General features: G+C 41.5%; 1 protein-coding gene across 1 annotated transcript in view; it reads left to right on the top strand.

Annotated features, from left to right (window-relative positions):
- LOC102904687 (E3 ubiquitin-protein ligase RNF213) overlaps window positions 1-13,814 on the top strand; it is a 111,407-nt gene continuing 97,593 nt past the window's right edge. Inside the window, exon 1 of the mRNA XM_076543878.1 lies at window positions 1-133. Within this exon, the coding sequence (XP_076399993.1) occupies window positions 37-133 (97 nt within the window). The 5' untranslated portion in view covers window positions 1-36. The remainder of the gene's footprint in view (window positions 134-13,814) is intronic.

The following is a 13,814-nucleotide window of genomic DNA, read 5'->3' as shown; positions in this document are numbered from 1 at the left end:
GCTGCCCGCGCCTCTCTCTTTCTTTCAGGTTTGTGGATGGAGTGTCCACAGTGCCGGAATATATCCGGAGAGAAGTCACCCAGGTTCTGCAGCCAGTGTGGACAGAAACTGTCTGCTGCAGTCCCCGTGCAAGGTGAGGTGGGGAGGGGACAGTGGGACTCCAGGATGGAGTAGGGTCCCTTTCTTCTCTGGTGGGCGGTAGTGGCAGAGAGCTTTCCTGTGTGCTTGTATTTCCCTCAGAGCAGGCTGTTCAGGTCTGCTAGAGGTGCCAGCACTTCAAAAGAGAAGTAATCAACTGTCTCACTTATCCAGAGGACCTGATCCAGTTGGGGGCTCCTCAGTTATTGCTGGCTGTTTGGAACTTGGGGCTATGCAGGGACACTTAGCTCAGCCTGAGAGGAGGGGACTGGACCTGCTTGAACTGAATCTACCAGGTTGAACTCAATCCCCAGGGGAGTCTTTGCCCTGGAGGAGATGGGAATGGGGGGTGGGCTGGGGGGAAGGCATGGGGGGGCGGGAAGGGGGGAGGACAAGGGAATCCGTGGCTGATATGTAAAATTAAATTATAAAATAAAAAAAGAGAGAGAAGTAAGTTTTGGTTTCAGTTCTTGTAGCAAGCGCTTTCTCCAGGAACGAGCAGCCACTGGTGAGAGAGGGATCCTGAGGATGGAAGTCTTGTCCCAGCACTACTGGGAGGTGGAGGGTGGGTGTTCAGAAGTTTAGGGGTGACCATGAAGTATCACTGTTAGCAAACTTGTGAGTCACAACCTGTGCCCTAAGCCAGGTCCTGCCATCCATCCTCAATAAGCTGAAAAAGAACCAAATTCCAAGTGAAAACAGAAGGGCTGGAGAGATGGCTGGGCAATTTAAAAAAAAAATTTAGCCCAGGGGTGGGTGGGTGGGTGGTGGTGGCAGCGGCGGCCGCTCCTGCCTTTAATCCGCCACTCCTGCCTTTAATCCCAGCACTTCGGAGGCAGAGGCAGGTGGATCTCTGTGAGTTCAAGGTCAGCCTGGGCTACTGAGTGAGTTCCAGGAAAGGCTCCAAAGCTATACAGAGAAACCCTGTCTCAAAAAAACAAAACAAAATGAGAGAGAGAGAGAGAGAGAGAGAGAGAGATCTGTGAGTAAAACAAGAGAGAGAGAGAGAGAGAGAGAGAGAGAGAGAGAGAGAGAGAGAGAGAAAGAGAAAGAGAGAGAAAGAGATATTTCTGTGAGTTCAAGGCCATCCTGGTCTACAGAGTGAGTTCCAGGACAGCTAGGGCTACACAGAGAAGCCCTGGCCAGGCTGGTAAGAGGGAACTTACCCAGTTACATAGTCAGAATTTGAACCCTGTGCAGCTTGTGTCCTGCGGTTCAGGTCTCACTGGCTTCAGTGTGGAGGAAGCCTTGGGGTGCTGGTGTGGCCCCTTGGAGGAGTCCCTGCTCACAGGTTTGTAGATGGGCTGGTTTATAGCTAATTATTATCATGAAGCTGTGGGACGAGTTCTCATGTACCTTCTGCGATTTTACGGTTGCCCCTTTCTTGGTTCTTTTCTTTTGGGTGAGTGTATTGACAATATGCATTTGCCAGGAGATGTGTCTGAAAGCGAGGGTGTGTGGCATTTCTGCAACATGCCATCATGTCTTACGCTTGACACCTCGCCAGGCTGTCCTGGCATGTGGAGAGTGGTGGAGGAAGGGGCAGGAAGTTTCGTCTGTATAGGTAGAAAGGGCAGCTGAGCCTGGCTTGGCCATGGCCTTACATCCTCACCCTGGGCTGTGACTGTTTCCCGGATTGGAAACTGAAACAGAGGTATGCACAGCTTAGGGTGGAGTGCTAGCTAGTGTGCAGGAAGCTTGGGTTTATCCTCAGCACAGCGTGGTCAGAAAGAAGGAAACAGAAACTAGATGTGAGGACTCCGCTCCCTCCCTCCTGCAAGCTCAGGCTTCCAAGGCTGGAGCAGCCTCCACAGGGACTCAAGAAGCTCCCAGATGCTTGGGCATTAGCGGGTGGGCTATGGGTAAAGATGGGGTTCCTGTGAGGTCCCTAATGGTGCAGAAATGGCTTTGTGAGGGTGAGGGCTTCAAGTGCTGTGTGTCTGTGGTTGTCTATGGGCTGCAGGGTATGGGTATCCTGTGAGATTCCTTCAGAAATTAAGCTCCCCACACCTCCCCTCTCCCAAGTCCCCAGGACCCAAGTAGGAGTTGAACTTGGATACTGGAATACTGGATGGGAACAAACTACTGGGCAGTGAGGTTTTAGCTTTGTGTATTTTTCAAGTTTTCATGATGGGCATGTGGTTTGTAATGAAGAAAGTTTAGGACTGCATGCCCATAACTGGTGAGTGTGTGTGCAAGTGTAGTGCAAATTGGTCTTAATAATAAAAATCCAGAGTCAGATATTGGGGTAAATGCTGCAAGGTCAAGGAGACAAAGCTGCAAACCAGCCATGGTTTACCTCTTACTTGCCAACTCCTCAGCTCATAAAGGATGGAGCTCCTGTCTCCACCCTGCCTTATCACTTCCTCTCTCCACCCAGCCAGATCACTTCCAGTTTCTTCCTTCCAAGTGCTGGGATTAAGTGTGTGTGCCACCACTGCCTGACCTCTGTGGTTAACTAGTGGCTAGCTCTGCCCTCTGATTTCCAGGCAAGCTTTATTTGTTATAACATAAACAAAATATCACCAAATTTCCCCCTTTTTGTCTAAAATAAAAAGGTTATAACTAACATAAGAAAAACTGTAGCACCAATCCTAATTTGTTTTAATAATAAAAATCCAGAGTCAGATATTGAGATAAATGCTGAAAGATCAGAGGACAAAGGAGCCAGCTACTAGAGTGACTTCTTACTTCTTTCTACCAAATCCTCATTCCAAAGGGCAAGATCCTGTCTCTATGAATCCTCAGACTGAATGGCCTGAGATCCTGTCTCTGCCCACCTTATATTCCTGTCTCCACCTTTCTGGTGCTGGGATTAAAGGTGTGAGCCACCACTACTGCCCGGCTCTGTAACTCTTTTAGACAGATTCAATCTGTGAAGTTCAGGGTGGCCTTGAACTCCTGATTTTCCTGCTTCTTCCTCCCAAGTGTGTGCCACCACTGCCTGGGCTCTATGGTTAACTGGTGGCTGGATCTGCCTTCTGATCTTCAGGCAAGCTTTATTTGTTATAGCACACACAAAATATCACCACAAAAATCTATATAAATAAGTACAATAACTATATACAGTATATACAGGCAATAATTACATCAACAATATCTAGTCCATAAACATTTGACAAATTCAGAGAAAATAATCTATAATCTATCCTATCTCGGTAATCCAAAAGATTATACCTAATTATCCCTCTATCCTCATGTCTCTTAACCCTATACAGGTTACACCTCTATAGTGAGTTTCTTTTTTGAATCTGTAACTTTTGCCACAAAGAAAGCAAACTCCAAAATGAGTTTCTTTGATGCCCATCATCCTCTTTGAAGTAATTGGTGCTGCCAGGAGCAGATGTGTCTCATTGTCCAGAAAAGTCTAAGTTCTTAAAACTTTTTAAATGCCATATTCTGTAGGTCTTTGAAGTATTTGAAGATTACCTACTTAATTGAAGTATATCTATGTATACCCAAAAAACTTAACTAACATGACTATAAATTTGACTATTAATTTGTATTAACTATGCCTTATATTTTTAAATAATTTGCATAAACATGATACCTTAAACAAGAGTAAATATACATATGATATAACAAAATTAACTTTAAATTTTTATCAATAAACTTGAATCCATACCAATGTAAAGTATTTTGAGATTAACAGTTGTTTTTTTAGATCAAAGTAGATTCAATAATATACCTTTTTGTCCTATTATTCCCCCCCCCCCTCCGCCAGCTGAGGACTGAACCCAGGGCTTTGTATTTGCTAGGCAAGCACTCTACCACTGAGCTAAATCCCCAACCCCTGTCCTATCATTTCTATATCATATCTCCCTATTCTTCTTCTGGAAAGAAATTGACTATGACCAATAACAATTTGTAATCAACCTCCTAAACAAAGACAAACATCCATAATCCATTTTTTTGGGAATGTGGATTTAGTGTTCTAAGTTACTTCCTGTTGATTTGGGGCACTGCTAATCTTATGGGGACTCTGAGAAAATTTAGGATTATGGCCAAGTCCTGACTGGAGTAGTCTGTGAGGCTGGATCATCTCAGCTAGCAGCCTTGAAGCCTTTCTGGATGCATAAGTCAGAGGAAACTGCAACAGAGGCATTTTGAGATGCTGGATCATCTGGGCCATTTGCTTTCATTGGTGTCTGGTCCCCTTGTCCTGAAAATAAATAAAATTTTAAAGTTGACATACATATCTGCATTAATACAAGTCAGACTGTGCATTGTACAAGTCAGCCAAAGATAATTTCTTTCTTTCTTTCTTTCTTTCTTTCTTTCTTTCTTTCTTTCTTTCTTTCTTTCTTTCTTTCTTTCTTTCTTTCTTTCTTTCTTTTTTTTTTTTTTAGATTTATTTACTACATATACAGTGTTCTGCCTGCATGTATCCCTGCAGGCCAGAAGAGGGCACCAGACATCATTACAGATGGTTGTGAGCCACTATGTGGTTGCTGGGAATTGAACTTAGGACTTCTGGAAGAGCAGCCAGTGCTCTTAACCCCTGAGCCATCTCTCCAGCTCTGATAATTTCTTGTTATGTATTTGAGCAGGTAAAATATACATCATGTGTCTTGTAGTTACTTTAGGTTCATTTTCCCATATTTGTAGTGAGGATTTTAGGGTGTCTTCCTCCATCAAATCTAATTTTTCTTAACACAGAATGAATCCACAGTTCTTATTTTCTGTGGATATGAAAACATAACCTCTCCTCCAAAGTGGCAAACCTTTTGACATAAATTTTGGAGTCAAGATATTTTTAAAATATGTAGGTTGGTTTAATCCAGAAGCTTTTATAATCAAATGTCTCATAGCAGTAAAAAAAAAATTTAAAGATAACACAATAATACATATATCCAGACTTTCTGTGCATTTTTCTATCCTCATGTGGCTCATTTTCTTTATATTTTATTTCGCTTTTTAAGGACTTTATTATTTCAAAACTATATATTTCTTTTTTTTATGACTGTCTATATCTTCTCTTTACTCTCCCAAGCCTACATATATTTTTAAACACACTGTAACTTGTTTAGAAGTTTATTCCATCTGAATCTGTCCTATTGTATATCTGTAATCCATTTTTGACCAGGAGAGATTTTAAACTCTTAAGCTGCATGGCTTGGATGAAAGCTGAAGCCCTGGCTGCTGACTCCACCCCCTTCAGCTTCCCAACATGGTGGAGGTATGTTTACTCCCAGCTCTGGGAGCCATGTTCACCGCTGATTCTGGGAAGCAGTGGGTCTATGCCTCCATCAAGTAGCATGTAGCCCACAAACTTTTTTTTTTGTCTGTACTAGCAAAAGTCAAATCCACCATGCAGTGCACTGCATGGATTGAAGACACCTCTGTGTGCAACATCAGGAATCCTGCTGTGCTCAAGCTTGAATGCTAGGTGCCTCTGTACTGAGGCCCAAATGAGAGACAGGAACGCGGAAGCTGCTCTTAGCTACATTTATAATCTCTCTTTTTTTTTTTTCATTTCTTTTTTTTTTCCATCACAGGCAATTTATTTTGTTCTATTCATTCACAGTTAATACAGAAAATACTTGGAAACATTTCCATATAATGCTTGACACAGAAATCATCAAATAGAAGTATACAATGTTGACAGGAGGCAGTACATTTATAATTTATAACCCCAAATGTATTTATAAATTAGAAATGGAAAGATCTACAAATGAAATTATGAAGGTTCACCAAAGTCATTTAATCTGTCAGTTTCTCATTCATTTTTATGTCTTAATAATATTCTATTGTATGAATAAGCCACATTTTATTTCTCTCCAGTATTTGATAGCTATTTGAGTTGTTTTAACTTTTTTACTATTAGCAACACACTGCTGTAAACCTTCATATACATGTTTCATAGGTGCACATTTTCAGTAGTTTGAGGATATATTCCTAAGGGTAGAATTGTTGAGTAACAGTAACAATGTTTTGCATTTTGACCAACCACCAAACTGTTTTGCCAAAGTGGCACACCATTTTACAATCTCACCAAATCCTTGTTTTTAAGGCTCTGATTTTTGGTTGTGAGCCTAGCCTTTAACGGCTGAGCCATCTCTCCAGCCCAAGGCTCTGATTTTTGTACAAAAGCATTCAATCATTCTGTCAGACCAAACCAGGAAAAGTAAGCTATAGTTCAGAGCTGTTCTATTCCATTTACTATGCTAAGCCATTCTTGGCGTTTGCAACTCTCAGCCCTTTTGATTATTCTTGCAGTGTTCACCTTTTCCTCCACCACTTTTTTTTTCTTCTTTTTTTTCTGGTTTATTTCTATCTATTACAAATGTATAAAAAATCCTCCATCAACGCTGCTGATAGCAGCAGAACCTTGAGAAATGTACCTTTGGTTTGCCTCAGAAAAGGAACACATATTGCACTGCAAAGTTTATAAAATTGGCGCAAAACATTGTGATAATGTTACAATACCAGTTTTAAGAGTTCAGTGACTAATGGGGAGCCGATGGAATACATGCAGAACTGTGAAAGCGATCTCACTTAGCCAGCTGTACACGTAGACTGTAAATCTACATTCAGATCATTTCTGAACTAAGACTATCATCTCAGTTTATCTGTTGAGGTCAACCAGGAAACCCTAGAATATACCTTGATTTTTGTAAAAAACAAAATAGGGGGAGGGGTTTCTTCTGCATTTCAGTCCACGAGTAACCGTATCCTAACAGGCAAAGTGTTCTCTCACTGTCAACATAGAATGAACTGCTGCTGGAGGTCAACTTGGGCTTTAATTTGCATTAGCACTTACATGCATAGTAGTCCAAGTTGTTGACCTCATGACTTTAAAAAGTAACTCTAAAAAAGTAAAATGGCCCTTCTTGGAAGACTAAAGAAAGACATTCAGCCACAGTTGTAAAAAGTCTCATCAAAACAATATACCCTTTTATGAATTACGCCTCAATTAAAAAAAAAAAGTAGCCCTAAATAAGAAGCAGCTCTGAAAAAGAAAATATAACTTAAGATATTTGAAAAAAACAAGGTGAATACAGGTTCAAAAAATAATTAAGATATGTAGCTAGAGTTTTCCGCCTTGCCCACAGTCAGGACAAATCTCTATCACTCGCCAGTCCCACAGCCGCTCAGACCCAACCAAGTAAACACAGAGACTCATATAGCTTACAAACTGTATGGCCGTGGCAGGCCTCTTGCTAACTGTGCTTATAGCTTAAATTAATCCATTTCCATAAATCTATACCTTGCCACGTGGTTTGTGGCCCACCAGCATCTTCACATGCTGCTTGTCCTGGCGGTGGCTGGCAGTGTCTCCTTCTGCCTTCCTGCTCTTTTATCTCTCCTCTCTGTTAATCCCGCCCATACCTCCTGCCTAGCCACGACCAATCAGGTTTTATTTATTGACCAATCAGAGCAACTTGACATACAGACCATCCCCCAATACAGCCAAGTGCAGACCATCTCAGACACCTGCACTCAGGCCCATGGTCCTAATCATCCTCTATGCAAACCTGCTGCGTAACGCCACAAGGAACCCAAGAAGGGCTCCCACAGGACATACATTAACATCCCACAGCAAAGATACATTTTCTTAAGGCTACCTAGAATTAGGCTTTAAAGAATTCTACCATTTCAAGTTTACCACTAGTTACTAGATACCTATTTACAAACAAGATGTTCACCTTTTTTGTTCCTTTATCAAGAGAAAAATCTACCTTCAGACTATGAGGGTGGTGATGGGGAGGGACTAGAAAACAAGATTCAAACAATCCCATGCAAATATCACATTTTTCAAATGGAAGAACTCCAAACTGCACTAGAAGTTCCAATCACTAAGACACTTTCCATTGAAATGATTTAAGTACAACTACATGGCACCAAGGTTTAGGCCTAATATAGGCCTGACAACCAAGTCCTTGTTTTCTGGAAGAAAGGCCTCAAAAGTCCCACTCAATTCCACATAACAATACTTCAAAGATCAATTAGGTTTTCCTTTCCTTAATATTTTTGTTTTTGACTTCTAATCTTAAAGACTAGATTAAAACTTAGCTCATTTCCCAGAAGGCATTGCTTCCCTTTGCTCTATGAAAGAGTCCACCAAGACCTCTTCCTCAAAACCATCTAGCCCCCAACCTCCAACCTGTGCTTGTGATGCATCTTTCTCAACATCCTGAAAAGGTCATGTAGGTAAAATATGCTCATAAACATTAAAACTAGTTGTTAGAAAGACATAACTAGCTTTATAATTTAAGTTTTAAAACATAAATACTTGCAGCTTAATCTGCACTGACAATGATTGTCGAAGCCTAGAATTCAACATTTACAAATTCTCATTCACACACACAAAACACACTATTATCACACAACTTGTGTCTTGAGAGAATCTTCTGCTTTTTAAATCTTTGGCCTCCCAGTCAATCCCAAGTTCAACCAACTTTTCCGAGTTCTGGTAGTTACCTGGACCACTGAGGCATTGCCACAAGACTTCTTCTCTTTTGAAACATCCTTTTTCTCTAGATATTAGGATAGCTATACCAGCTTGTTTCTTCTGTGGTGTATGTTGGTGTGGGATTATCTATTGCTTGATTTTTCATGGATGTGTTTAGCTTCTTTGGGTTGAATTTTCCCTTCTAGTGCTTTCTGTAGGGCTGGGTTTGTAGACAGGTATTGATTAAATCTGGTTTTATCCTGGAATATTTTGTTTACTCCACCTATGGTGATTAAGAGTTTTGCTGGGTATAATAGTCTGGGTTGGCATCCGTGGTCTCTTAGCGTCTGCATGAGATTTGTCCATGATCTTCTAGCTTTCATAGTCTCTATTGAGTAGTCTGGTGTTATTCTGATGGGTTTGCCTTTATATGTTACTTGGTCTTTTTCCTTTGTGGCTCTTAATATTTTTTCTTTGTTCTGTGTGTTTAGTGTTTTGATTATTATGTGGCGAGGGGACTTTTTTTTTGGATCCAGCCTATTCGGTGTTCTGTAAGCTTCTTGTATCTTCATAGGTATTTCTTTTTTTAGGTTAAGAAAGTTTTCTATGATTTTGTTGAATATATTTTCTGTGCCTTTGAGTTGGTATTCTTCTCCTTCTTCTATCCCTATTATTCTTAGGTTTGGTCTTTTCATGGTGTCCCAAATTTCCTGGATGTTTTGTGTTACGACTTTTTTGTCTTTAGTGTTTTCTTTGACTGATGAATCAATTTTCTCTATCGTGTCTTCAGTGTCAGAGATTCTCTGTTCCATCTCTTGCAATCGGTTGGTTATGCTTGTTTCTGTAGTTCCTGTTCGTTTTGTCAGGATTTCTATTTCCAGCATTCCCTCAGCATGTGTTTTCTTTATTGTCTCAAATTCATTTTTCAGATCTTGGAATGTTTCTTTCATCTGTTTAATTGCTTTTTCTTGGCTTGATTTGATTTCTTCCCATTTTTTGTTTGTTTTTTCTTCCATTTCTTTAAGGGAGTTTTTTTATTTCCTCTTTAATGGAGTTTTTCACTTCCTCTTTAAGGGAAGTTTTTATTTCCTCTTTAAGAGAGTTTTTCATTTCCTCTTTAAGGAAAGTTTTTATTTCCTCTTTAAGGTAGTTTTTCATTTCCTCTTTAAGGAAAGTTTTTATTTCCTCATTGAGGGAATGTTTTATTTCTTCTTTAAGGGCCTCTATCATCTTCTTAAAGTCATTTTTAGGGTTGATCTCTTCTGTTTCTTCTGTCATGGTATGTTTAGGTCTTGCAGGTGTAGAATCACTAGGTTCTGATGTTGCCATATAGGTCTTTAGGTTGTTGCCTGTATTTTTGCACTGGCGTCTACTCATCTTTTCCTCTGTGCGGTGCAGGTGGTGTCTGTGTCTGAGAGTGCCTCTCTTGTTCTAATTTTTAGTCTTGGTTTAGTAGGGGTTCTTGGTTAAATTGGTGCTATTGGGCTGTTTCTTCAGGGGCAGCTGATTTCAGTCGGTGAATTATATACTTATGATTCTGGTGATCTGGTTTAGTGGCTGGGTAGCGCCTTCTTCTGTGTTCCCAGGTCACATTTTGTTCATTTGTCAACTCCTCAGCTGATCTTGTTTCTTCAGACTTCAAACTGTAGGCATCTGAATCCTCTCCCAGATGGGTTTTAGCTGAACAGGGTAGTCTCACCAACACCTCCAAGTTGTTGGGTTTCACAGGATCAACAGTTGGGCCCTGGGTTGTCCCCAGACGGAGTGCCCAGACTCGCCCTGGTTCTGACCCACGGAGATAGCCTCTTCCCCAGGTGTTGGGGCCAGGGGCGTCCCTGTTCCAAGCTGCGTCCACCCCTCTCTGTCCACGGGCCTGTCCACCCCTGTGGCCCGCCGCCACAGGCCCAGCTGCGTCCACTTGTCTCCACTGCTGGGCCTGTATGTCCCTGTCAGCTGCCGCTGGGTCTGTCTGCCCCTTTGGGCGGCCAACGGGCCTGTATGTCTTTGCCGGTTGCCACCGCGGGCCTACCTACCTCTGCTCATCACTGCTGCCGGGCCCATCCACCTCTGTGAACTGCCACCGGGCCTGTATGTCTCTGCTGGTTGCCGCTGGGCCTGTATGTCCCTGTCGGCCGCTGCCACCGGGCCCTTCCACCTCCGCGAGTCGCCGACCTGCGTCTGCCTGTCTACTTCTGTGGCCTGTCTACTTCTGTGGGCCGCCGCGGGGCCTGAATGTCTCTGTCGGCCATCGGCGCCGGTCCTGTCCACCTCCGTCTGCTTATCTCCGCCGCAGGGCCTGTCCACCTATGTGGGCCGCCGCTGGGCTTGAATGTCTCCGCCAGCTGCCGCCGGGCATAAATGTCCCTGTCGGCCGCTGCCGGCGGACCCATCTACCTCCGCGGGCCGCTGCCACAGGCCTACCTGCGTCTGCTTGTCTCCGCCATCTTGAATCTCAAGTGTATAATCTCTTTTTAAGCTCTCTCAGGTTTTAGGTGGAAACTCTTGCCACCACATCCAGGCTCCAATTGTAGCCAGAAGTTTCTCCGGTGCTGCCTGGCCACAAGGTTCAGACAAATCTCTCCTGCAGTCCCAAAGCCATTTATAAAATAATCACTCAGAGGCTTATATTAATTCCAAACTGTATGGCCTATGGATTCAGCTTCTTGCTAGCTAGCTCTTTCATCTTAAATTAACCCATTTCTATAAATCTATATGTTGCCATGTTGCCGTGGCAGTACCAGTCTGCTGGTATCTTGTTGCCCTTTGGGTGGCAGCTCACATCTCCCCCTACTCCACCCTTCTTCTCTCTATATCTCTTGTTGGATTTTCTGCTTGGATATAAGTGTTCTTGCCATAGGCCAAAACACCTTTATTTATTATCCAATGGGAGCCATTCATATTCACAACATACAGAAAGACATCCCACAGCATTGATCTTATAGACTTTGAGATAATATTAATACCTTAAGAAAATGTTAAGAAGTCAAAATAAAACTAAAGGTTTATGAGATTAGTGGCAATAGAACAGTCCCTTAATTTTAGTTTTTCTTCTGTGCCATATCAGGTGGCTCTTCTGACATAAGAGAGATTTTGGATTTTACTTTAACAAGCATGCTTGGGTTTAGAGGAGACAGCTACACTCTAACTCCAAAGTCAGCTTTAATTTTCAATTGAACTGGGACTACAAAAGACCCCTTTCCTTATGTGTCTGTAGAGAACAGCAGAAACAAACATTTAGGAATACTTATGAAATTTTATTATTGCATGAATCCTAATTGATCTTAAAAAACACCCAGAGCCAGATATTGAGATAAATGCTGAATGATCAGAGAAGCAGAGGAACAAGTTACTAGAGAAACTTCTCACTACTCCTGAATCCTCAGGCCAAAAAGGAAGATCCTGTCTCCATGAATCCTTAAACTGAAGGCCTCTGATTCTCAGCTGAGAAGAAGAGAAGGACAGGAATGAACTCCTGTCTCCTCCCGCCTTATATTCATTTCTTTGCCCAGTCAAATCACTTCCTGTTTCAACCTTCCTAGTGGGATTAAAGGCACGTGACTCCCAAGTACTGAGATTAAAGGTGTATGCCACCACTGCCTGGCTCTGTTTCTCTTTTAGATTGGATTAATCTCTTATAGTCCAGTGTGACCTTGAACTCACAGGAAATCAAGACAGATCTCTGCCTCTGCCTCCTGAATGCTAGGATTAAAGGTATGTGCCACCACTGCCTGACCTCTACAGCTAATTCTGTGGTTGGCTCTGTCCTCTGATCTTAGGCAAGATTTATTTCTTAGATTACAAACAATATATTACCACATTTTATCCTGTTGGAGATGTGATATACCAATAAGCCAATTTACTCTTTTTCTCAAGACATTTTTTTCTAGATGATTTGTCTTTTTCTTCACCTGTCTTATTTGTCTAGTAGTCTTCAGATTCCTTTGCTGGATGCCTTCATTCTTCTGAAAAGACAAAAACATAACCCTGCCCCAACCCTACCTTTGGGGAGGTTTCCTTTTGGCAAGTTATATCTGATCAAATGAAAAGTTTTTGTTAGTTTTATATGTTAGTTTAGATTGAATGGTCGTGCTGGTTGATGAACAACCACCTCTTCTGATTAAGAGGTCTCTCTTGTTCAAATTGAACTTTTATCAATTTTGATGGTATCCATAGCTTTTCTTCTCCCGAGGAAACAAAAACAAAACCTCTTCCCCAACGTAACACATATCCTGGTTCCATTCTGAGGTCAATATATCTTTAAAGTATACAGGCTGATTTAATTCTATAGTTTTTTTCTATTATCCAATGTCTCTCCACAGATGTTGTTCCTTTCTCATTAGCATTTAGAAAATTCAAGGTTAATAAAGCATTATATAATCTATTTATGGGAGTCTTTATTACCTCTTTCTGTTTATTTAGTGTATCTGTAGAGGGAAGTTTCTGTGTCCATCCAGCAGCTCCCAGATACCTGACAGCCACTTCCCAAATAATTGACTTGGAGACTTAATATTACCTATAAATGCTTAGCCAGTAGTTCAGGCTTATTGCTAATTAGCTCTTAAACTTAAATTAAGCCATAATTCATATATATTTTTAACCATGTGCTTGGTACCTTTTCTAAGTCTGACATTCTCATCTTGCTTACTTTGCATCTGGCTGGTGACTCCTAGACTCCACCCTTCCTCTTCCCAGTATTCTCCTAGTCTGTTCACCCTGCTTATACTTCCTGTCTGGGTACTGGGCAATCAGCATTTTATTAAACTAACTTGAGTGACAGATCTTTACAGTGTACAAGAGCATTATCCCATAGCATTCCCCTTTTTTGTGTAATTAAAACAGAAGGTTTTAACCTTAATATAGTAAAACTATATACAATAAAAACAATTATTAAGTAAGAATTACACTAACAATATCCAATCCATTTGCATTTGACAAAATTAGAGAAAATACTTATTTATTTATTTATTTATTATGTATACAGTGTTCCGCCTGCATATATGCCTTCAGGCCAGAAGAGGGCACCAGATCTCATTATAAATGGTTGTGAGCCACCATGTGGGTGCTGGGAGTTGAACTCAGGATCTTTGGAAGAGCAGCAGTGCTCTTAACCTCTGAGCCATCTCTCCAGCCCCACTTAGTTGCCTTATCTTGGTGAGTTTTGCGTCTAATTTACTTTCTATTATAACTAAGGGAAAAAACTATAATTATAACTATATAGTTTTCAACACCATCAAAGACCCCAGAAGGGTGAAATGTTACCTAATGACAGGGACCTTAAGCT

Source organism: Peromyscus maniculatus, chromosome 8, assembly GCF_049852395.1.
Source record: "Peromyscus maniculatus bairdii isolate BWxNUB_F1_BW_parent chromosome 8, HU_Pman_BW_mat_3.1, whole genome shotgun sequence".
In the NCBI taxonomy this organism is placed as follows: Eukaryota; Metazoa; Chordata; class Mammalia; order Rodentia; family Cricetidae; genus Peromyscus; species Peromyscus maniculatus.
Note: the sequence above shows the minus strand (reverse complement) of the source record. Positions and strands in the feature narration are given on the sequence as shown.